This window comes from Protobothrops mucrosquamatus, unplaced genomic scaffold (genome assembly GCF_001527695.2).
Source record: "Protobothrops mucrosquamatus isolate PMUCROS unplaced genomic scaffold, P.Mucros_1.0 scaffold582, whole genome shotgun sequence".
Taxonomy (NCBI): domain Eukaryota; kingdom Metazoa; phylum Chordata; class Lepidosauria; order Squamata; family Viperidae; genus Protobothrops; species Protobothrops mucrosquamatus.
Genome location: NW_015386882.1, coordinates 211,831 through 237,216, shown reverse-complemented (window position 1 = coordinate 237,216; position 25,386 = coordinate 211,831). Strand labels below are relative to the sequence as shown.

Below are 25,386 nucleotides of genomic sequence, written 5' to 3'. Positions count from 1 at the left end.
AAGACAAAGTAGTTAGATGCTGATTATACAAGCATGATCTTATGAGAACTGAAAAGAAATAATTACTGATAAGATAATCCTCGCAAAATGATATATATTTTATCACAAACAGTTGTGGCAGAGCCAAATGCAGGATATATTTTTTCCAGAGATTTCTGCTCTGCCTGCAGAAATATCTTTTATACTTGTGGGTCCAAGATAAGAGGGCAATTTTGAAGGAGATCTCTTGTGAAATCAGGATGTTTAGATGCACTAACCTGTACAACTTAACTTCACTGGAATATATCTGAGGTATTGAGCTTTGCACTTTAGTATCAAGATTTTTTGCCATCAGAAAAGCAAATTATTATCTACTGGCTAACAATAACCAATTCAAAAAGATTACAAAGTAGGGTATAAAATATTCCAAACCAACATTTAATTAACATTAAACACATTCATTTTACAAGGTTTGAGATTCATATTACAGAATGCGGTATTTAATGTATGCAAAATAAAATTTGTTCTGTGTAATCAAAAATTTACAGGTAAAGAATTGTATTTAAACACAATATTTTACACAATATAGAATTCTGTACAGTACATTATTTACAAGAAAGTAACATATAAAACTTACAATTTATACACATGCACTTCTTTATACCTCTCTCTTTCCCTCTCTCTTTTTCAAGTCAGGATGGCAAGTAACTGGTTTTAATCAATGAGTTTTAATATTGACAATTTTTTGAAAAAAATGAGGTACTTTGCGGGTGTTGCATCTTACATATTTCCATTATGAAATAAAATCTTTGTCCTTCAAAATAAGGTCTTATCAGGATAGGAACATGGGTCAATTTAACTGGATTATCATTAATTTAAATCTTAATTAAGCTCTTAATTAAAGTATGGGATTAATTTTCAAATTGCACACTCCAATAAAAATACTCAGTATTTTTGCAGATACTTATAATTTAAAAGAGATATTTTGTTAACTTGTGGCAAATCTGCTTTAAAAATGAAAGTTGGATATGAAAAACAATGTTACATTAGTCTGTAAAATAAAATAGCACTTTAAGTAGAGGAAACTCTTGTTAATGAAGGTGTTTTATTTGTAAAATAAACAATATATACTAGCTCCTCACAAAATCTAACTAATAAACCATTTATGAGGTTTTAGAAAATAAACCGCAAACTTCAAAATTCATATTCGCACTTAATGAAAGAGGAAAAAAAAAGGGAAGTATATGCTCAACACCCCTTTTAAGTTATCTCATGATTACTGGAGTCTTGTTTTGTGCTAACAGGCACTACTTTTATTTCTGATCAGCAGAAATTGATCAAATTGTTCAGAAATTGATCAGATTGTTCAACTCAGAACAATGGTTCATATGTTAAGAACTGGTCTTGTGCTATTCCAAAGTTTTAATGAAAATAAGGGTTCTGAGTACAACACAGAGGAAGAAGCAGCAAAAAAAAAAAATACCTTGTTCTATGCTGTATTTTGCAAGTGATCTTTGGCACCTGCAGTGGGTAGAAGTCTTAGACAATTCACAGCAGCTCAGGAAGTTCAAGCCATACTACTTTCTTTTTCCTCCAAAATGTGCACTAGGTTTTACAATTTATTTGCTATATTTAATGAGTACCAGTTACTAACATAATTAAAAAAAACCAGGATCTTCCCATAAGATCTATGAGAATAAATGAAAGGTTTAAATTACGGGTAAAAAAAGATATGGAACCAATTGCTCTTCGGACTTGGAAAGCAAGCACTCCTTCTTTTTCACATACACGCAAGGCAAAGATGTGCATAGATGCCTTCATTTGTAGTAGCCATTAACTGCCATTTGACATCTTGAATAGCTTCACTAACTGCTTAAATCTTTCTTCAACCTGTGGAGAGAAAATATAAAATTTAAACCTTAAAATATAAAGCAATTTGCAGAATAGGTATTTCCTTAGGGTAGGCAACCTTGGCTCTTTTATGACTTGTGGACTTCAACTCCCAGAATTCCTGAGCCAGCATGGGAATTAATGAGTATCTCAAGCCATTCCCCATTCCCTCCCCACACATTCCTATAGACAGGTGAATCAGGTGTAACAATTCTGATTACTAGGGCAGCTAGAAAAAATGCTGCCAGATTCAGAAATATCTACCAGCCACATCAAAGATTTCCAGGTCATTTCTATGTCCTTAGTGGTACTTGCTTTAGCAGGATTTTATTTTGTTCTAAAGAAAGAAAATCATGATAAAAACTTTCCCAGGTTTTCCTTGACTGAAGAGTGAGATCTGTTTAAATATAGACCCACAGCATTCAGAGCCAACAGATTCCTCTCTTCCACCAGCCATTCATCCTAACTATTAACTAAGTCATTATTGCATAACATAGTCCCACTAAAAGAGGTCAAGCAACAATCCAAAATACTGCATATTTCTGTTTGTCTTGAAGACTAGAATAAATACTTCTACTATTTTATTTCTTTTTTTCTTTTTTCTTTTTGCAAACAGAAAAAGTAGCTGTTTCTTCAAGGATCCCTTACCTAATTTCCAGAACCCTAACATGAAATGTTAGTTTAACAGATCTCTCTCTCTGGCAGAGCACTAGCCTTTGTTTAAACTGAAGTTGATAGTCCTATTGCTGAAGTAGAGAAGTTGGGCAGTATGCATAATTTTTGCCTGGGTTTATAATCGTTTTTCTTGCTAATCCTTGGAGTGGGGTAGAATTTGTCTTAATTTTTGAAATGTTTTTCTTTTAGGTGAATATGGCATACTCTATTCCAGGGGTGTCAAACTGCTGGCCCGCGGCTGGATGTGTCACGCGGAAGCCGCGCCCACCCGATTGCCGGCAATGGCAAAACAGTCCCGATACGTTGCGCGACGTCACGTGACGTCGCGAGTTTTACATGTCTGCTCTATTCATTCAGAGAAATACACAAATGGAAAATGAAATCAACTAAATACAGATTCCTATCCAAACACGTACCTGAGCTGGAGTTTTCTTTAACTGCTCAGCAACAGAAGTGAAAGTTTTTCCTGAAGGCCCTTTTTTCTGACATTCCAATAGGATCACCCTGTCATCATTTCTATAACAAACATGCAAAGTTAATTTTTAGTCACTGAATACCTACTTATTTGACAATAAATCAATTACCATTATTTCATCCATGTTAAGGATTTAAAATAAAAACAAAAGGTGGGATTCATAGCCAAACGATAAAAAAACAAACCCTGATTCTGAAACTAAAATCTGGTAATTTCGCCAGATAATGTATTCTCAGACCTCTCAGAACCGTGATCACCATGATGAATGATAATTAAATTAACAAAGTGAAATGACTGCTTATGAGCCCATGTTCCTTTATTTAAAAGAAAAGGATTAGATATTTGATGGAAAATCAAATTCAGAAATAAGAGTTAAGACAACGGCCTCTGAGCAAAAACTGGCTGGCAGATTTGAATCTCAGGAACATCTGAGTTAATTAGAAAAGCTGTAACCAAGAAGAAAAACATTTTCAATCACAATATTTACAAAATACATCTCTACAGGCCATCTATTCTGTTATTACTCTATGCCTGTCTTATGCCGCCAGGAGTCACTGTATATGAGCTGGGTGGCTATATAAATGTGCTTAATAAATAAATAATACATAAGCAATCAGTTTTTGCATTCTGTTTCACTTTCTCTCTTCAGATATTTTTCATTTACTATCCAACAATGTCCAGGCTACATGGGTAAAATAATTCAATTCTTAAAGTGACCACCAGTATCTTTTGCAATTAAGAGAACTGTCAGACGTTTCTACCACCCATTTATAGAACAGTAATTTGTAGGATCTGTTTAAGAAAGCAACCACAAATGTAGATAATCTTTGACTTATGACCAGTCGCTTAGTGATTGTTCAACATTATGACAGACCCCCAAAATGTGACTTATGGTCCAGTTTTGAAGTTGTGGCATCTGCTGTCACCCAACGCCCTCATCCCCGCAGACACCTGACCACATTTTGAGCTCTTGGCAACTGGCCCACATTTATGGGTGCTTGTGACTATGTATGATGTTTTTGCTGGAAACTGGCATTTACTCCCAATTTCCAGCAAAAACCACCCCGCAGTGAACAATGGGTTCACTTCACAACCATGGAATTTGCTTCACAATGCCACGACTGCAAAAAAGGTCATAAAATTGGATCTGGCCACGTGGTGACCCACTTCATGACCATTACAGTTTATGACCAAAATTGTGGGCTCAATTATAGTCGTAAAATCAAGGACTATCTCTAATAGCCAACTTTCTGGGAAAATCATACACGATTAAGACTGTTTATTTCCTCATGCATCTAAATTAATTTTGCTGAATCCTTTCTTGGAATGCCTTTGCCTTTTAAAATGCAGAACCAATGGCTGGGACCAAAAGATTGACATAGTGCTCTGCTCAAAATTCCATTCCTTGGTTTACCCGTTTTTAACTTTTGTGGGACAAAGGCTTTTTCATTTATTCATCTGAATGGCTTTTTTAAAAAAAAACTTTTCAGCATTCGTTTTCATTACGGCAGGAACAATAAATGTTGCAAATCCTTTAATAATGACTTGTTTTACCATGCTCAATTGCTGACATTTCCAGACAATGCAAAATACAAACTACACATCCCTATTGTTCAGATAGAGGGAACAATTTTGTACCATATGCTTAGAGCGGCTTCTAAATTCTCCTCTCAGCTAATGCTACAATTTTTATAGCAAGTCATGGAAGACTGCACTTATGCTACCTCTGTCAGAACAAAGATTTAAAAAGTTGAGCTTGTGGCTAATGTTAGTGAGGCACTCATTACTAAAAAATGCCATAATGTTTAATAAGATATTAGAGTGCAGAGAAGAGTACAGAGAAAGAGTACAGAGAAGAGCAACAAAGATGATCAGGGGACTGGAGGCTAAAACATATCAGGAACGGTTGCTGGAATTGGGTATGTCTAGTTTAACGAAGAGAAGGACGAGGGGGGACATGATAGCAGTGTTCCAGTATCTCAGGGGCTGCCACAAAGAAGAGGGAGTCAAGCTATTTTCCAAAGCGCCTGAAGGCAGGACAAGAAGCAACGGATGGAAACTAAGCAAGGAGAGAAGCAACCTAGAACTAAGGAGAAACTCCCTGACAGTGAGAACAATTAACCAGTGGAACAACCTGCCTCCAGAAGTTGTGAATGCTCCAACACTGGAAGTTTTTAAGAAGAGACTGGACAGCCATTTGTCCAAAATGGTATAGGGATTCCTGCCTGAGCAGGGGGTTGGACTAGATGACCTTCAAGGTCCCTTCCAACTTTACTATTATTATTATTATTATTATTATTATTATTATTATTATTATTATTATTATTATTATTATTATTATTATTATTATTATTATTATTATTATACAACAGACTAACTACATTCTTATGCAGCATTCCAAAATCCTTTTATTAGGAGTAAGCAGCTCTAATGCCCAAGATGTGGTGTGTCAGAAAAGAAAACATAATCTCAATCTATTGAACTTTTAACGTATTAAAAACTGTAGTCCATTTTCAGTATTCTTACCTTGTCCAAGAAATTACAACTTCTCCTTTCTTCTTAATGATATTTTTGGCACATAGATTTGATGGTGACATAGATATTGAGGATAACAGATCTTTGTCTCTAGTTGATGCTGGCTTTGTACTAGGTAAGCTTGAAGCTACTGAAGTTCTCTCTTTAGCGTTTTTGCAATTTTTGCCTGTTTTTTTTAAATCCAATTCATTATTTTCCTTTCTTTGCTTTTTTGCACTAGATGCTTCCTCTGCTTCCTTTTTCCTTTTTTTGCTTTCTTTGTTAAGTTTCATCAGACATCTTTCACCATCAATATTAAAGGTAGTATTTTTTTCAAAATTGCCATCTCTTATAGACATGTCTGGCCGATTTATATTTTCTTCAGCTTCAGTCTTTGACATATCATCTACTTCACAGTGACTATCTGCTTTATGTTTCTCTTGATCTTTACATACACTTTTCATTCTATAATTTAAAGCAGACTGTTCTATGGGATCTGTTGGATTTAGTTTATTTTCCATAGGAATCGTAACAGTCAAGCCAATATGTGTATCAAAATGATTCTGACAGGGTAGCTGTTCCACAGGTGGAATTACTATTGACCTAACTGGGAAATCTTTTGTTTTTGCAGAAGGTACGTCTTTTTCTTGGAATGCTTTCATGGGGATTGCCTGAGGAAGCTTAAAAACCTCAGGTGCACCTGCATTTTGACTTATTTTATTTGAGGATTCTTCCAAAGGCACTGTAGATATCCTTAGTTCTTCAGGAGGGTCTTGCAAGTCAGGAGGTTTTTCTGACGCAGCATCATTGTGCAATGCTTGATTTGAAACAAATAACTGAGGGCTTTGAGTTTGGCTCGTATTACAAAATGGCCTCTGAACTTCAAGACTGATGTCACCAGATTGTTCTTGTCTGTTTTTATGAAGCAGGGACTCTATGGTATTCATAACATCAACGGGAGTATCAGGATGGAGGTCTTGTTGTGGTTCAAAAAGATCAGGAACTGAATCAATCGCAAGACAGACAGATGTCTCTTTCAAAGGTTCCAATGAGTGAGAAACCTGCTTTTTTATAATATGGTTTTCCGTTGTTTTTTCAGAGTCAGTAGTATTTATAATTTCTTTAGATATTTCTATCTCTCCTGAAGGGATACTTTGGGAAGCTAAAGTAGCAAGATTTTCTTCATATATAATTTCATTTTTCCCTTTTTCGGCAACAGAGATCAGTGGCTCATCTGGTATGGCTGTCTGATCAGTGGGTGAGATAGACGGTGCAGCACGTCTTATTTTAACAATAAAGTGGTCGTTTGATTTCTCCATTATTACTGCTTGCATTGGAAGGCTTGGGCAACACTGGAATCCAGGAGCAGCAGGGATATTTGCCCACGATGAGCTTGATTTACTGCTTGAATTATCAGATTCCAAAGCCAAGTGGATGTCTTGTTCAGAAGCATCCTCCTCTTCTAGGTGAGCATCTTCACTGAAGTGTGCATTCAGAACATCTTCAGGAACAGACCCCAATACATCAGGTTTCAAGAAACTAAGATGAGCATCTGACTTCAAAGGAGAGGGAATAGTCAACGATACTGCTAGGTCTTCCAAAAGGATAGAAGAAACCAGAGATTTTTGTTTTTCCAAAACATATACCTCATCTTTCTTCAAGGTAGGACTAGTAGGAATTTCAAACATACAGTTTTCATCTAGAATATTTGGGTCAATGGGCATTTGCAATCTAGCTAAAAACGTGGAATCTCTTTCAGGTGAAACTACGGGCCACTTAATACCATCAATTACTCTTGATTCTTCCTGGATATCCCTTGACATTGTTTCTTCAGTCTCATACGCAGGATTATTTCTACCGCTCTGACCGTCTGGCATTTGCTTTTCTGGTGTTCTGAATTCCCACTGATTCTCATCGATGAAGTCAATGTTCTTCTCTGAAAGGCCAGAGCCCTGCAATAAACTTTTGAACATTTCACCCATTTGAGCATCATTGACCAAATTGAATGTTAGCCCAGACATTTGTTGTTCTGTGAGAGGTCCACAGCCGATATCAGATTTGTGAGGATCTCCAGTCATCTCCAATCCTTCTTTTTCATATTTTCCAGTTTTCAAAGCAGTATCCTCTGTGGAAGTCTGCTTAGAATGTGCAATTTCAGGGAGAGAAGGTCTTGTGCTATCTGTATGGGAATGTTTATATTTTGTAACTGTATTTTTGTAGCAAGCTATTGTATGGTGATCTGCCTTAGACAGTTGGCTGCCTACAGCTGGTTTTGGAAGGACAGGTTCTTCAGACCGTTTCACTTTAGCACTTAAGCTTGGTTTCTTTGATTTCTGTCTATCAATTTTATTATTGCCAAGGCATTTTGAGCTTGCTTTCCTTTTACGTTTACCATTCTCATTCTCATTTCCCAAACTTATCAAATTGCAAAACTTTAGAAGAATTTCTTTTACTCTATCAAATAGAGAATCAAGTTGTTCATCCACAAGTTTCCACAATTTTTTCTTCATATCTGATTGTTGTTTCTCAAATAGATACTTTGTGGCAGTATTTTTTTTAATCTGATGGAGTTCAGATTCAATCACTTCACAGAGATTTACCTTTATGGCCTCATTTGATTTGCACATTTTAGAGAAGTCAATATATTTTATTAAAGATGTAAAATTCAGAACTGATGAATCTATTATTTTATGGAACTGCTGTATTGGAAACTGTATCTTAAATTTCATATAGTTTTTTCGTACTTGTTTTCTTACAGCTTTCAGCATCTGCATAAACTCATGCACAGTACAAGGTTCAGCAGTAACTTGAACTATTTTTTCAAGACAATCAAGGCTCACAATTTTATTTTTCTTCATTTCCTTTGAAAATATTATTGTTCCATCTTTGGGCTTTTCTTTACTTTTCTTTCCAGAAGCCAATTTTCCAGGATCTTCATTGGGGGATTTAGATTTGACTTTCTGGTTGTATGTATTCTTGGATGTATTAGATCTCTCAGGAGATATTTTTCTTTTCAACTTCTTACTATTTTCAGATTTTCTTTCTATTTTGGGTTCATCATCAGCATCACTTACAATTTCTCCTTCTTCTAGTTCATCTGAAGACATGTTTTGCTGAGACTCTTCTAAGATTTTGTGATCACTGCAAAGTGGCTTTTGATTTTCTTTGTTGAGTTCACTTGAATGGTTGCTCCCCAGATAATCCACTGCACTATCTGGAGCAAAATCTACAACCAACAGAACAATTAGTAAGTGAAAAATATCACTCTAAAAAGGAAGTGTCAAAACAAACTGTTTTACAGAATCATTCAATTATTGTTCATTTCACGACTAAATATTTCCACTTATAATTGTTAATTTTTTGTTTCACATTTTAAAGAGGCAGCTTTCAGAATACATGTGGTATAATGATTAATATAATAGATTATCAAAAAGATTCATATGCAAATTCCTGCCCAGCCATAAAGCCGAATGCATAACTGTCCTAGATACATTTTCTCTTGGCTGCATCTATGTTACAGATTTGTTAGGATGACAAACTTCAAGGGTGACACAGATGCATTCTGACCTTTTTGGAAGAGCTGGGTGAAAATAATCTAAAATTTGGAACTGAAAAAAAATGCTTTCATGGAAAGTACTTCACACCAAATATTGAAAATGCAACATAAGCTACAAAAGCATTTTAAGGATCGCTGTCCTAGGAACCATCTGCTGACAAGATTAAAGTTGCATTCCACATTTTAATAAACTCTCACTAAATATTCTTAAGCAATAACATATGCAATCTCTGTGAATCCAAAAGATCAATCTCAGAATATGAGCTTTAAAGTTAAATACTGTGTTAAGTGGATTTTCATTGTAGCAAGCATACCTTGTTACTCAGAAATAAAATTAAGATATCCCAATTTTATCCTTAAAATATAAGTACCTAAGCTGTAGCATATTTAGTAAGATCTGTATGATCACCAGATATCAGCAAGATTTTTTTTCTGTATCTCAAGAAGTCAACCAGATTTCTCATGACCAAATATGCTAAACTTACTGTATAGGAATGTACTACAATAGCTGCCATCTAACCTGGAATCAGATTCCAATTATACAATAGTATCTGCAATTAAATTCTGCTGGAAATCAGATTTAAAATTAAAATAATATGCTTAGGATCAACACACATTAGTTTTGTTAATGCAATATTTATTCACTCTCAAACCCAGTATTTGCTAATACACGTCCATTAAGGCTTCTGATATTAAAAATTTGAAACTAGCATCTCCCCACCAAAACTCAATGGAAAATGTTGCATTGACTGAATAATTTATTGTCAAGATGATTGAACAGACAGTAAAGCTCATGTGACTTTCCTCAACTTCAACTAAACTGCTTTTTTATAAGAGGCATCTAAAAAGAAACGTACCTTCGTAATTAGCTTTTGAGAATTAAAAACCAAGCCATGACCCAGCTTTTGAAAAGTTGGAAACTGTGTCATTTATCCTCGTGATGATTTTCTCCTACATGCCTCACAGCTTAACACAAACATGCTGGTTATTTCACAAGTGGATCACCAAAATAGATTCTGAGCAAATCCTAAAAAAATCAGCATTGCAAACCAGAATCAAACTATAATTGGTAATCTATATTTTGGAAGCTCGACCAAATTATATTATGCAGGTCTGGGATAAACTGTGATTTGACTGGATGAGGAATTATTATATTACCCAGTAGGGAAGAAAGGAAATACAATACTCAAACTCATGGCTCATGTCCAAATTTCCAACCAACAGGAAGTAAACAAGGAGCAATGGGTTTGCTACTGCTGTACCTTGTAATCTGCTATAAACTTTTTTTTGGCATAAAGATATTTCCTCCAAAGGCATACAATCCAGCCAAAAAAGGACAACATTTTTGTAACAAGTACAACAAAAATATAATAAATATACCTGTATTATAATTTGTCCCTTTGTAAGAGGTTTCCGTTCTGAAGATTTTACCCAAGGGTCGTATCGGACTGTTAAGAGGGCTGATTGCTTTTGGGATGTACCTCATGTGATTTAGATCAATGCTCAGTATTGAGTTATCATCATCCACTGAAACTGGATTTGAGTCTCTTGTCTGAGCCACAGCATTTAATCCTTTATTGTATAATGATTCCATTTGGCTTCCATGCTTGGGAGAGCTTGGATTCAAATCTTCAGCTTTGGAGTCAGTTACTGAAATATTTACAGACAGTATTTTATCATCTTCTGAACTAGTCTTGTGAAGAGGTAGGCTTTCATTTTCAGAGTACTCCAAGATCTTCTTATCCGCACAATTACTGGATTCTTCTTTTGTCATGGATGAGTCTGAATCAGTCCCATTAACTTCATCTATTACTCTAAATGTATCAGAATCTACAGAACTCCCAGTCTCCAGGGCATGGAAAGAACGATTTAACAGCGTCTCTGGATCCGCGGGATTTGCTGGGCTAGGTGCCACACGCACTTCCTTAGAATCTTGCATCTCATTCTCAGTCGGAGGAAGGAGTTTCTCATTGCCAACAATTTCATTCATCTGTAGTGTCGCGTTTTGTGGAAATGCTTCACATGGCTTAATATCCAAAATCTCTTCCGGCGTCTCATTCTGCTGATTTGCTTTGATCTCAGAAACATATATTGTTTTTTCCAATTTAGTTTGAAGGGGACTGTTATGGATTGGTCCCAACGGCATTTTCGCTTCGCTAGTGGTATTAATTGGTTCATTTGGGATTAACATTATTTCCTGACTTGGAACTTCCATCTCACCTTCGTTAGTTGTCTCCGCTACTATTTTGGGTTTGTCTGTTAGTTTCTTAGCAGGAGAGAGAGTTAAGTTCAGCTTCTGCATGAAGCTCAATTTTAAGTCTTTGCTTTTTGATTGATCTTCATCCCTTTCCATCTTAATGGGCACAGGCTCATCCACAGCCTCAACTATCGTGGCAATTTCTTTTGCTGGAAAGGGTTTCTTTTGCTCTCTTTTTGCACTGTCTTTTAGTTTACTGTTTTCCTTTACTGTCTTTTGGGGAGTTTCTTTTGAATTTTGTCTTTCAGTTTGAGAATTCCCGCTTTCTCTAGGTTTGTCTCTTTCACTTTTCCTTTTGGCTTCCGTTCGGTATTTGTCAGATTTTGAATGGGTGCGTTCAGGTTCACATTTTTTGCTATCTTTGTTTGAGTTACTAAGTTTTCGCTCTCTACTAGAACTGTGTGGCCTTGATGATTTCCCTCCTTGGAGCCCAGGATCATCTGTTCCTTTATTTTTCCTACAATCATTATGTTTTATCTTGTTGTCTTCTAGGTAACCTTTACTAAATTCTTTAGGATTTCTGACAAGTGTATTATTTTCAGGGGTATTAGTAGCTTTACCAGTTCTTTGTTGTTCTATATATTTATCAGGTGGTCTGTTTTTTTGTCTACTACTGCTTTCCTCTTTGTTCTCTTTTTTTAAGTCTTTCTGGTTTATGATTTGTAATTTTTCAAGTCTATCTTCATTAGTGTGTTCAGTTTTAAGCCTTAATTTATCCTTAGGAACTGACTGTTTTTCCTTAGTAGAAGAGATATTATCAGTTCTGTTTTCTGCACACCAACTACTTTTGATCTTTAAGTCCTTTCTCTCTTTCCACTGTCCATTTCTGACTAATTTTTCTGGGTTAACTTGTGTCTTTCCAGGAGTATCCAATAGGCAATCTACATCACCTCGAACATTTCTCTGTGTTTTTGTTTTGTATCTGCAATTGTTATTCTTACTATAATGTTCGTTATTTTTCATCTCCCTTTTCTCCTTTTCTTTATCACAGGAGCTATCAACTTTTGACAGCTCTGTTTGAACGCCATCTTTGTGAAGCTGCTCAGGATGAGATCGAGATATATAAGAAGTATCTTTTTTTTCCAAATGATCTTTCTTATTTCCTGTATCCCAAGATGGACAGTTATGAGATACATCTCTGGGCAAGTTTTGTTTATTTTTAGGATCTGTTTTTGAATTATTTTCTGGGATGAAATTTCTGGATGTATTTTTTTGTTTTGATCCTTCAATATTCCTTGTATATATTTTACTGTAGGCATTGTGATGAACTGGAGCTTCTGTTAACCTGTTAATAAAAACACTATTTTAATATGCTACATTATATAATAACTATCTAAAATTTTAGTAAAATAGAGTAAGATTAGACTGACAAAAAGGCAATATACTCCAAAGCACAATCAATAAAAATATGAAATGTTTACAAAGAGAATATAATTCTTTTAAAATAGAATATTTTAATTTTGATATTGATATAATTGATATCAATATTATTGATAATTGATATCAATATTATTGATAATTGATATCAATATTGATAATTGATATCAATATTATTGATAACTGATATCAATATTATTGATAACTGATATCAATATTATTGATAATTGATATCGATATTATTGATATAATTTTAATATAGAATGATTTAATTTTAATATTAAAATAGAATATTTTAATTCTGATTTCATTTTATAACCATTAAGAAGGCTAGGTATCAGATTCAATAGTTATTACCAGTTATTACCCACATCTGAATCGTCAAGAATGCTGGGTTATACAGAATGTAAACATGTAGGCCAATACATGTTCCTTCGATGCAACTGGAGACACAAACCAAAGAACAGCTGGTCATTATGTTCAAAATGGGGATTTTCATTAAATACCCAGGGACATGTTTAGTAAACATAAAGCTAGGAAAGTAATCAATTATTTGATCAAGTAAGGAGCTATGGTGGCACAGTGTTTAGAATGCAGTATTGCAGGCTAAGTCTGCTGACTGCTAGGGATTGATCCTCAAGGTTGACTCAGCCTTCCATCCTTCCGAGGTCGGTAAAATGAGGATCCCAATTGTTGAGGGCGATACGCTGACTCTGTAAACTGCTTAGAGAGGGCTGCAAAGCACTGGAAAGTGGTATATAAGTCTAAGTGGCCTTGCTATTTATTGCAGATAAACACTCCCAAAAAATTCTCCAGATATTTTAAATAATGATGAATGAAACCCAAACTTAATTATATATTTAAAGCAGAAAGGGAGAAATAAAAACCTAATGCTAGTTATGATTAGGTTGTCTTAGTAAGTAGCAGCAATTAACCATCTTGTTTGACTTTGGAAATTAAGACCAGAGCCTGCTTAATATTTGGACGAAGGATCTCCAAGGAGTACCAGAGTTACAAGCTAAGCTGGGAAGCAATAAAAAAAGAAATCCCAAGAAGCAACAGCAAATTGCTGCATTGCTGACAAGAAAACTGTTAACAGTATGCCACAAGAAGTCAAGTTATACTTTTAAATCAGTTTAACTACGTTTATTTCAATATGTTTTTTCTCTGCATAAAATATAAGTTTGGTTTTTATCCTAAAAAGTTATCTTATGAAATATAAACACATAAATGCTAATAGCATAAATTTCTCTTTAAGAAACCAAACTTTCACCTGGGATTGGAAATGTTTGCATGGAAAGAACACTTCTATTTTAAGTTAAGGTTTCCTTTCTTTATTTTTTTTCATCATTAAAATCTTTCAAAAACAATATGTAGGTTAACTTTCAGTACCTTCGCTGCAGATTACTGATTTCTTCATCCTTGCGGTTAATTTCCACTCTAGCTGTTTTGATAAGCGCTGAAATATTTTTTTTAAGGGACTGATTTTCACTTTGTAGAAGAGAGTTCTAAGTCAGAAAGGACACATAGATATTTAACATATTATAAACAAGGAACTGAATATACGAACAAAAATATGATAAAGTTCAAGAAATGTGCATTTAAATTTATTACATTTTTTGTTGTGATAAGCTAAACAAATACACTATATTCTAAACATATTTAATGTAATGCGTCCTAGTTAAATGCATAAAAGATTGCATATTTAGCCATTAATCTTTCTGATACTTTCCTGAAAATAAATACCACTGCCCAGAAATATGTTAACATGTGTAGGACTAGGTTAGTTTTCAAGGGTAACTGCTTTATGATAACTATTAAATTATCACTATTTTCAAAAATACAACCACTGTCATGCAGTAATCTCTTCCCATTTGCATTTTCTGCTACCTGTATGAATGTCTTGGGTCCTATTACTTATTGCTTTATTACCTTTTCTTGTATTTCCTGAAGCTTCTTCATCAACTCTTCAAGTTGCTGCTTACATTTCTCATGTTCAGCTTGCAACTGCCAAAACACAGATTTTCTCATTTATATTAAAACACATGCTTTGGATACAGCAAATATAGTTTGGCTAAATCATACAAATATTTTCTGAGTTATAAGGAAATATTTTCACCCCCTAGTAAACAATACATATAAAGTATGTATCCCATTCATTTTTACTGCAACCTGGACAAATGGAACTATCTGTAAAGCAAAAGAAATCAAAATCCGGTTACAATGGTTAATTATACTTTAGTTTTTCATAACATTAAATTTCATTATTAATTACAAATCAAGCTCTTTCTCCTTAGGATCCAAACTGCAACTTTCCTTTAACTGCGTAAAGTAAAATTTAAAAATCAGAGAATTTTGAAATTTGATGGTACTTTCAATTACTGTATACATGTTAGTATAAGCACAAATATAACTAAATGTTAGTTATTATAGTTATCTAACTTCAATTTATCTCCCTAATGTGTTACCAGTGTAAAAAGTACTTACTTCATTGAAAGTGGCTTCCTTGGCTGTTTCTTCCTCAATCAGGATTTCATCGAATAGGTTCAAACTACTTTTGACTGGCACTTCTGTAGCACAATTGTCTAAAGCAAGGGAGATGAAAAGTAGATTATTATTATTTTTAAAAAAGAATCCTTTGTTTTATAGACTTCATTAAGCTGGTAGCAAAGGTTGGCCAGTGCACCCTCTAGAAATCATACAAGAAGCTTCACATCTTCAACTGTGTGCCTCTACACACAATTTGTTCTGCCTCAGTCCCCCCCCCCCCACTGTAACCACAACAAAATGGGCTCCTATTATCATTCACAGCACTCCAAATGCTGTAGCTGTTCCATGAAAGCCCCAGAAATATAAAGGACAGTGATACATGTTTATCAGTGACACTGCGTACATCTCAATACCCAACAGAAAATTATTATCTCTATTTAATTTCATAAATTACTCTCTTTATATTTTCTAGGTATAGCTTAGTTTTCATATAATTAGTTTTCATAAAGAGATTTATTGATTACATTAAACTGGTTTTGAATGTTTCCTCACTTTCAAAGGGGATTCACTGTGTGGAGACAAAGAAACACTGGTTTTTAAAAGCAAGCAAGGAAACAAAATAACCCGTATCTCCAAAACTTATTTTGCACATAAAACTAGGTAGCATAGTTTCAGAATCCTAGCTTTAGCCAAATAATATTATTTATATTTTTTTCACTCTTTGTTACATATGAAGCCAAATCTTATAAATATTAACATATGCAGTATATACACACCTTCTTTGGATGGCAAATCACTTCTAATGCACTGCATTATGGTCAGATTTAAGTTCAAATCTCTGTTGAAATACTTATTTACCTAATAAAATTTATATGCTGCTTCATATTCTTAAATGACTTATTACCAGTACAGTAAAACAATTATAGGTATATCAAATAATAAGCAAAATGATGATTTTTACCAAAAAGTTTCTTAAAACTGTTTTAACAAGAACATATCCAAAATAGTTTGGATATAACAAATGATATTTGTTCTCCAAAGGCTTTGTGGAATGGCATTTTAAATGCCATTCTGTATATTAATAAGAAAGTAGCAATCATTATTTCAGGTAGGAGAATATTAAAATGGGTGGGGCCACAACAGAAATTTCTGAGTCCCCAATTTAACCATTTCCTAAAAAATAGGAGTTCTCAACATATCCTGTTGGTTGGTTCCTACTGTGTGTAGACAATCTCAAAGGCAACCAGGTGTTAAACTCTATAAGGCTTTGTAAGTGATAAGCACTTTGATAATACCTGGAAAGAGACTAGTAGCCAACTCAGCTCCATAGCAAAGGTATTACAATGGCTATATTAACAGGCATCTCATATAATTTTGAACATTATTTTTTGACTGTTTTCAGGGAAAGCTCCACACAGAGCAAACTGCAGTCCAACCCAAGGTGGTCTAGTTGTGAGTATACCCAGGACATTGCCACATTAGCTACATTGGCAAAGACTCTCTTACTAATGGGTTATACCAACCATTTAAGAAAAGAAGAGGGTCCAGGAGGACCCCGACTGGAGGACATGCTCTTCCAGCTCCATCTGGAGTGAAAGATGAAATTGTACTGGGAATGGAAAGTTTCTGAATCAATAGTCACTGTGTTTTGCTGGTTTAAATATTAGCCTTTTTCTCCCCATTCGGACCAAGTATCCACTGTATCCTGTATTCCACTATATTCAGCTCTAAGTGACAATATATAACAGGTTATTACCAGCACTTTGAAAACTTCAATATATATTTTAACCCTACTAGATAGACCAGATAAGGAAAATCAACTTTTAGAGGAAAGCTAAAACTACTTTGAGATGCGCTGTATTTTCTTTTTTTATAGTTAAGTAAATTGCCAGTGACTAATCTCTGCCTAGGCAGCATCTAACTCCCAAGTGAGTATATATGATTTTATCTGCAGAATACTTATAAAAATATCACAATGATCTATTGGGAGTTTTTACACTTTAAGATTCCCCCAAAGATTGTGGTCACTTTAAATAGTACAACTGAATGACATTTCAAGAATGCAATAAGTGTGAGAAATCTAACAATGCTCCACTGATCTTACTGCCATGCTACATAGCCTAACCTGGGCTCATATCCATATTTTATCATATTTGTGCCTTGTTTTTCACTACCATTACTCCTTGTTTCATATCCTGGAGCTTATCACGAAAGCAAAGAGAACCCCAGGAGTAGTAACAGGATGAGTAATCTTATGTAGTGCTTTTACTGGATCTGTATATCACAGGACTGATCAAAGTGCCTGATAAATCTCTGGGAAGCTCCCCAAGCCCCTTCTGAAAATCAGACAAATCCATAAAACATGTGGGGTAGACTATCTAAGTCTCTCTCTAATACATAAGTTGGTAATGCCATGAATCTCACGGTTACCCAAAAGTAATATGTTAGTACAAGGACCTGCTAGTAATGTTTTCCTTACCAGATCACATTTAACATACACTTAAATACCAGATTCAGAATGTTGCCCATCCCCCACCCCTCCATGATCGGGACCTGTGATTTGGCAGAAATCCAAAGTTGTTTTGACAGGAATGAATTCTGAGCTAACACACCCCCAAGAAATGGAATCCCCTAGGAATAACAGCCTGGAGAAGTCGACTACTAAATTAGAGCTGATATCAAGCTTATGTAACCTTGTTTCACCAGGGTTTCACTATTTTTACTAAGCTTGTCTGGGGTGGGATGGGGAAATATCTGTATCATCCAATTCAAGTGAATAAAATAAAAAAAGAAACTTCATAGCAAGGCAAATAACATACTAGAAACAACTGGAGTGCTGTCTAAGCCATCATAAATATCCACAGAACTCTCGTCGCCATCTCTTCCTTCATAAGAAGAAACTGCAAATAGAAAGAACACCCCACAAAAGACGTTAGCTGTTCCATGTATTACAATAACTGTAATATACAAGAGATAAAGGAGGTTGTTTTACAAACAAAATTAACAATAATTCTACAATAAAAAACATTTTACCCAACCTATCATTGGTTTGGAGAGATTGTATCCAAATGTACTGAAACAGGAAGTGATTTGCTTCGCTCTCTTTACTGATTTCATATTGTATCTGTGGCTTTATTATGTTTACGTAGGTATGATTTTACTGATAATGTTTTGATTGATACTGTGAATCACTATAGCTTGTTTGATCAGAAGTACGAGGGTCATAAATATGATCAATAAATAAATTTCTGATCAGTTCAATTGTTATTGGCAATTGTTATTTAAACAGGAATATAAGAAACATAAAAAAGCTTTCTAAACTTTTACCTATGCATTTTTTCTGACTATTAACGCCAGAGAAAGAAATACCTGTATAATTTGTCTTGCAGAGTAAAAATAACTGTCAAAGAGGAGACTTTCTGGGGTTTGAAGCATGCAAGGTCAGAAGGAGTCTGAAACTTGACAGGTCCATTAATCAAAACATTGTACAGGTACTTTCCAAATTCAAAGTTAATAAACAAATGACAAGAAATCTGTTACCATACAAGGGGCAGAAAAATATATAGGATTTAAACCCAGGGTTGATATAAATATGCCTTGATAGCTAGAATTTACAGTAGTTGCTTTTTATTATTTTTTTAACTGCAATAGTAGCAATTTATTTATCCACGCTATGTGTTTAATTCTTTATTGCTAGCTCCTGAGTACAAGTATGAATTCTGAAAAGCACCATTTGACTAGCATCTCTGTTCAAACTACATCTTTAGTAGCTTGATTTTATAAAATAAAATGTACATTAATATAGATAGCTCTCAGTTATGACGGTTACTTAGCAACTATTCGAAGTTATGCAACTGGCCCACCTTTACAATCATTTGCAGGGGCCTAGTCATGTGACACTTTATGACATTTTTTTTTCCAGAAGCTGGCCGTTACTTCTGATTTCTGGAAAAAAAAGTCCGATAGCAAAAAATGGGTTGGCTTAACAATTCTTGCATTTGCTTAGCAACCATTGCAAAAAAGCCTTAAAATAGGGCTTGATCAATTAATGATCCACTCTACCACTCTCACGACTTATAACCAAAATTGCAGGGCTCAATTACAGTCATAACTTAAAGATTACTGGTCAATTATCGTTGTGTCAGAAATGATGTGACATTCACTATATAATATAACACCAAATCTCAGAAATTCTAATGCCTGGCTTCTATCCATTTAACTGGCAGTTATAATAGCCTATTCCTATCAGCTAGGAGAATTGCTGGAATGATATCAATCACTGTTTATATCAACACAATCAAGAGGAAGTCATATGCTCACCAACACAATATTGCTTTTGAATAAACAGATTATTAAAATAATGTATTGTAGCACTTATTAGCAAACTCCTTTTTCTTGGCCTCCTTCAAAAGTGCAGGAAGGGAAGTTATGATTGGCAGGAATAGCTCCTACCACAACCACACACAAGAATCTACCTAAATTGAAGTTTTTGAAACGTATTATATGGCTTTTTCCCACCATTATCTATTTTCTAGATAATACTATAGTTAGAGTTAGAGCATTTTTCTAATGTCCCCAAAAAGTAAAATAATCAGAGTTACTTACTGCCATATAGATTAGAAAATGTCATTCCATCCTCCTCCTCCTCTGTTCCCATTATAATCACTTCCTAAGTATAACCCATCTAAATTTGATAGAAAAAAAATTAGGACATCAGTCTAAACAGGACAAACATTATATCAGACATAGACAGCCTGGCCCAAGGTGAACAAGACTACCTGTACACATGCACATATCTCAATCTCACACTTTAAATAACAGCTGTGTGAGGGGAGGACTTTCCTCTCCTCTCCATGGATCTTGATTTTTCGGAAAATAACGCCACTTAGCAGCATCAAGCTGTCTGTTTTTCCTAGGCTTAGAAAGGAAAAATAATTTGCTAGCAATTCAACCAACATAGAATTGTAGAATAAAAATTTATTTTGGCCATCATCTCTTAAGCCAGGTGCAGCGCTGGAAACCAAAAATTAACTATCCCCAACAGATGGCTATTTAAACTGAAAGGAGGCAAACCACTTCCTGGGTCAGGGGTAGGCAACCTTGGCTCTTTTATGACTCATGGACTTCAACTCCCAGAATTCCTGAGCCAGCTGTGCTGGCTCAGGAATTCTGGGAGTTGAAGTCCATGAGTCATAAAAGAGCCAAGGTTGCCTACCCCTGTCCTGGGTAATTGGTTCCATGATTAGAACCATATCTGCTTTTCCCATCATGAAGTTTGCCTTAACTTTTAACTGGAATCTGACTTCTTGGAACCATTATTCTGTGACTGATAGAGAATATGTCATGCCATAGCCTTTTCTATGTTACTCAACTTTGACAAGTGCTATAATTTTCTGTAGATATTCTTTCTAAAAACTAAATTGTCCAATTTTTTCAGTGTCTGCTATGATTTAGTTATACCTGTTTTTTTATACCTGCATCTGTTCTATTTATCTGATTCCCTTGTATGGTATGACACCCAGAACTGAGCACAGCACTCAAGAATCAATGAAAAACTATCACTTCCTATGCTTCAGAAACTGGTTTTCTACTGATGTTGCCTTAAACTTTCACTTTTGCTTTTTTGACAGCCATGTCACACTATTGGCTTATATTCATCATGTGATTAGGGGCCACACGTAACCTGCAAACTGCCCATCATTTTATATGAAAGGCAAACCACAGAAGCTCACTGGTTTGACTTTGGGCTAGTCACTATCTCTTAGCTTAATCTACTTCTCACAGGATTGCTACAGAGGAAAAAAATGGGAGAATATAGAATTATGTATGTCATGCTGAACTCCTGAACAAAGATGGGACATAGATCTAGTAACTATGTAAATATTTCAATCAAAATCACATCCTTTCATAAAAGTTTTTCAATTGTAGTGTTTACGAGTGTTGGACTAGGAGCATTGAGACCCAAGTTCTAATCCACCATCAGTCACAGAAGTTCATTGGGTAACTTCAGCTCTGTCTCTTTCAACCCATCCAACGTTTGTGTTAAAAAATAGGAGAAAGCACTGTGTGGCTTTGAGCTCCGGAATGAAAAATGTAAAGTAATAGGAATCTAATACGCAAATAACATTAGGTAGATAAGGAAGTAGACTCTTGATACATCAATGTAGGTTGGGAAAACCCAATCACAAGACGATCAGAATGCTGTTATTTTCTGCTTGACAGAGCAAATCATAACAAAGGTGTTCTCACTCCCAAAATCCTCTCTAATATCCACCCATCACACTTAATTTGCCAGAGATGCCAAAGAAAGGACTTCCAAAAAGTTGTAGTCTGACAGCTCTGAAGAATTTCCCCCAATTAAATTGTACAGCACTCTGTAAATAATAATAATAATAATAATAATAATAATAATAATAATAATAATAATAATAATAATAATAGTAGTAGTAGTAAAGTTGGAAGGGACCTTGGAGGTCATCTAGTCCAACCCCCTGCTCAGGCAGGTAACCCTATACCATTTCGGACAAATGGCTGTCCAGTCTCTTCTTAAAAACTTCCAGCGATGGAGCATTCACAGCTTCTGGAGGCAGGTTGTTCCACTGGTTAATTGTTCTAACTGTCAGGAAGTTTCTCCTTAGTTCTAGGTTGCTTCTCTCCTTGATCAGTTTCCACCAGTTGCTTCTTGTCCTGCCTTCAGGCGCCTTGGAAAATAGCTTGACTCCCTCTTCTTTGTGAACCTAGAACTAGGTTTGTCTAGGGAGATTCTCAGTCATGGTTATCCCAAAGGTGCTTTTTTATTCCCTCAGAAGGCAACTGTTTATCCCTTGAAGACGTTTTGCTTCTCATCCAAGCAGCTTCGGGAGTTCTGAAGCTTTCTTGGATGAGAAGCGAAACGTCTTCAAGGAAAAACAAACTCCAGTTGTCTTTTGACAGGGAAAGAAAAAAAAAAGCACCTTTGGGACTAGGACTAGATTGAAAAAAATAAACTGCACCAGAAACGGAGCGGAGCCTTAAGAGGCTGGCTAGTTCTGGAAGCGAATCAGAGGCAGCGATTGTCAATTGTTCCCTGAGCCCATGCTAAAAGCAAAAGGAGGGAATCGGGAGGAGACCATGGCAAGACACGATCTACTGTACCCTAGTGCCCGTTTCCGACGTACCACGAGAGGCGAGCCTGCATTTAAAGCCCCATTAAAGCCCGGGGAAGGATAACCCCATTTTGTCATTGCAGAAATCCCCCTCCTTCGTCGGCGCGGCCCAGGGTTGACTGGGCCGAGCTGACGGAAAGCAGGGCGAAGTGGGGTGCGGGGCCGGTACGTCCGCCTTGCGCAAGCTGGTGCCCCTCCAGATGCGGGTAGCCCAGCCACAGGGCTGCGATTACAGGTATCCAAGTCCAGCACATCTGGCAGGCAGCAGGTTGGGGGGAGGCGAAAGCAGAGGCTCCGAGCACCACCAGCCCGCAACAGCTCCCCAACCACCCGGCCGGAGACCGCCATCAAGTCTCTATCCCCCCTCACGAACCGGAGTCCTGCTGTTCCTCTCCGAGTCTCAACGGGCGTGGCGGAGACACCCGCCGCCCCTCAAAACCGCCAGGACTTCCATCTTCTCGCCTTTCTCGCAAGATACTCCCCCCCCCCCCTCAACAGGCCAAACCGGCGGGGGTAGGTGAAGCCAGGAAAGCGTAACCAATCGCTTAAGACGCTGAAGCACGTACTCCGGCGTGACATCACTAGATCCCGCCTCCTCCAGGAAAACATTTGGCGCCAAAAAGCTTCAGAGAGTCCTGCCTACCGGAATCATTTTAATTACTTGATTTACTCTAGAAATCAGGGGTAGGCAACCTCGGCTCTTTTATGACTCATGGACTTCAACTCCCAGAATTCCTGAGTCAGCTATGCTGACTCAGGAATTCTGGGAGTTGAAGTCCATGAGTCATAAAAGAGCCGAGGTTGCCTACCCCTGCTCTAGATTGAAAACAACAAAACATTCAGAACTGGTTAAAGTTATTTGTTCTATGGATTTTTGTTTATACTGCTAACCTATGATGATTTTGAAGGTTTTTTATAACAAGAATACTTTAGTAAAATAGTTATCTCGGACTCCCACCTACTCAGTCTAATTTTAAAGACAAGTGTTTGTAAGCCACATTTCCAAAGCAATAGATATTAATATTATGTGCTGCCAAACTGTAATAGACACTGAGATGACTAAGGAATCACAAACATCAGTCACTGAATGTAATGTTTAAAATGTACTATCTATATAATATTGGCAATATAATAATGCTATGTGAGTAACTTTAAATTTCATACCACAGTTTTAAATTAGGCACCTATGTATTCTGTAGCAAAAGAACAAAGTCTCTTGTGAAGGATACAGACTACACTTTTTACAGCATTTTTTTATGGCCCAGTCTGATTTCTATGCTGCACTGAATATGTTATTATTTGATTTTATTTGCCATTATAATCTATAGACAGTGCTTTGGAATTCAGTATTTAGAGTGCTGTAGCTTGTTTGATGCTTTCAAGGGTCAAACTACACTATATACTGGATTTCAAGTTCATGTACTCTTATAACTTGGTTACTAATTTTCAGAATCAGTTTATTCAGGAGTTTTTGCAAGTATTAGAGAATAAAATCTAAAGAGTATCAGTTCAACAGAACTATTTTAATAATGTTCTTAAGGATTTTCATATCTTTATTTAGTATTTATTAAATTTACATGGCTGCCCAACTCACAGGTGACTTGCAGTGCAGCTTAAGGGGTGTAAGTGCTTGAGAGAGGAGGCTAGAATAGTAAATAGTAAAGTAACAGCAAATAAAATGTAGGACACTGATATACAATAATGGGCATTCAAAAGCTGCTGGGTGTGTCAAAGACTGTCTTATGTTGGTTGTGAGTTCAACTTATGTCACATGAAATGCCAAAGTGCAGTTGGCTATTTTATAAATCATTGTGCACTAACAGTATAAGAAACTGCTTAAACTTTGTTAAATTTTAAGCCTTTATCTAAAACTATTACAATGATCATGGGCAACTTTCTGGCAACCTTTTCAACTCCTCTGAGCAAGAAAATGCTGACAGAAAACAAGTTTCTGACTTATAGAAGGCATATGTATCAAACTGCAGTTCTAGAAGTTCGGTTAATTAAATGGAACTTGCTTCTAAATAAAGGATTACAGGATTTAGAAATCTGTTGGAATTCTGTGCAGATGTATTCGAATATATTCATTTTAACTGTTTAGAGAAAATATTGTAGATACGGAGTGGAAATAGGCCAGTGATGGCGAACCTTTTAGAGACCGAGTGCCCAAACTGCAACCCAAAACCCACTTATGCATCGTCGGGTGCCGGGTGGGCGTGGCCCATTGGGTGGGCATGGCCCATTGGGTGGGCGTGGCTGCAGTGGTAACAGCAGACTGGGTGGGACTAAAAAGTTCAGTCAATCAATTCCAACTTTGCAAGATCTTTTTTTCCCCCGGAGAAGTTGAAATTGATTGATTGATTGAACCTTCTTTTTTTTGCACATGGCAGCAGAGGCCTAAAGCGAAAAGGTTTTATAAAACCCAGCTGAAGGCCTAGGACTGGGGCGACAGTGCAAGTGCCCACAGAGAGGGCTCTGAGTGCCGCCTCTGGCACCCGTGCCATAGGTTCGCCACCACTGAAATAGGCGCATCCTTACTGAACATCGCAAATTCAATATTTCCTCAGAATTTCCCATTGACTACTTTCATATGACAATGTTTTCCTCTGGAAAATCCATTAAGACCGCTTTTGAGAAATAGTTATGAAAAAGCAGTAACGAAAATACATCTTGGACTGATTCGGGGCTGAAAAACTCAGGGTGGAAAACAAATCCCAGCAACTCAAGTATAGTACAACTGCGTCGTAATAATAATAGTAATTAACTTATGTGTTTATGGAGAGATGTCGCAAAGCATAACTGGAACGCGCAAGAATAGGTTTTGTTTTGGCGTCCGCCAAGGGGAGGAGCGGTCAGAAGGCAACACGGAGAAAGCTCCAGTGGGGGCTTGTGTCGCTGGAAGATGACGTAGGAATTCCGGGGGAAAACGAAACTCACTCTTCCCACGTGTCGCGCTCCTAACAGTGGGTGGCGAGAGTGGTTTCTGGCCAGGTTGGCGTGCACACCTCCTTTCCCTTCCCCGGGAAAA

General features: G+C 36.3%; 1 protein-coding gene across 1 annotated transcript; it reads right to left on the bottom strand.

Annotated features, from left to right (window-relative positions):
- Nucleotides 1-1,342: 1,342 nt before the first annotated feature.
- On the bottom strand, nucleotides 1,343-22,846 carry CASP8AP2 (caspase 8 associated protein 2). Its single transcript, XM_015817380.1, has 10 exons — nucleotides 22,732-22,846; nucleotides 19,819-19,897; nucleotides 18,033-18,113; nucleotides 15,211-15,308; nucleotides 14,656-14,730; nucleotides 14,116-14,231; nucleotides 10,470-12,631; nucleotides 5,546-8,759; nucleotides 2,961-3,060; nucleotides 1,343-1,869 (listed from the first exon to the last, which is right to left on the bottom strand). The coding sequence occupies exons 2-10, from the start codon at nucleotides 19,868-19,870 to the stop codon at nucleotides 1,813-1,815; spliced, it is 5,955 nt and encodes a 1,984-aa protein (XP_015672866.1). The 5' UTR covers nucleotides 19,871-19,897; nucleotides 22,732-22,846; the 3' UTR covers nucleotides 1,343-1,812.
- Between the last annotated feature and the right edge of the window lie 2,540 nt (nucleotides 22,847-25,386).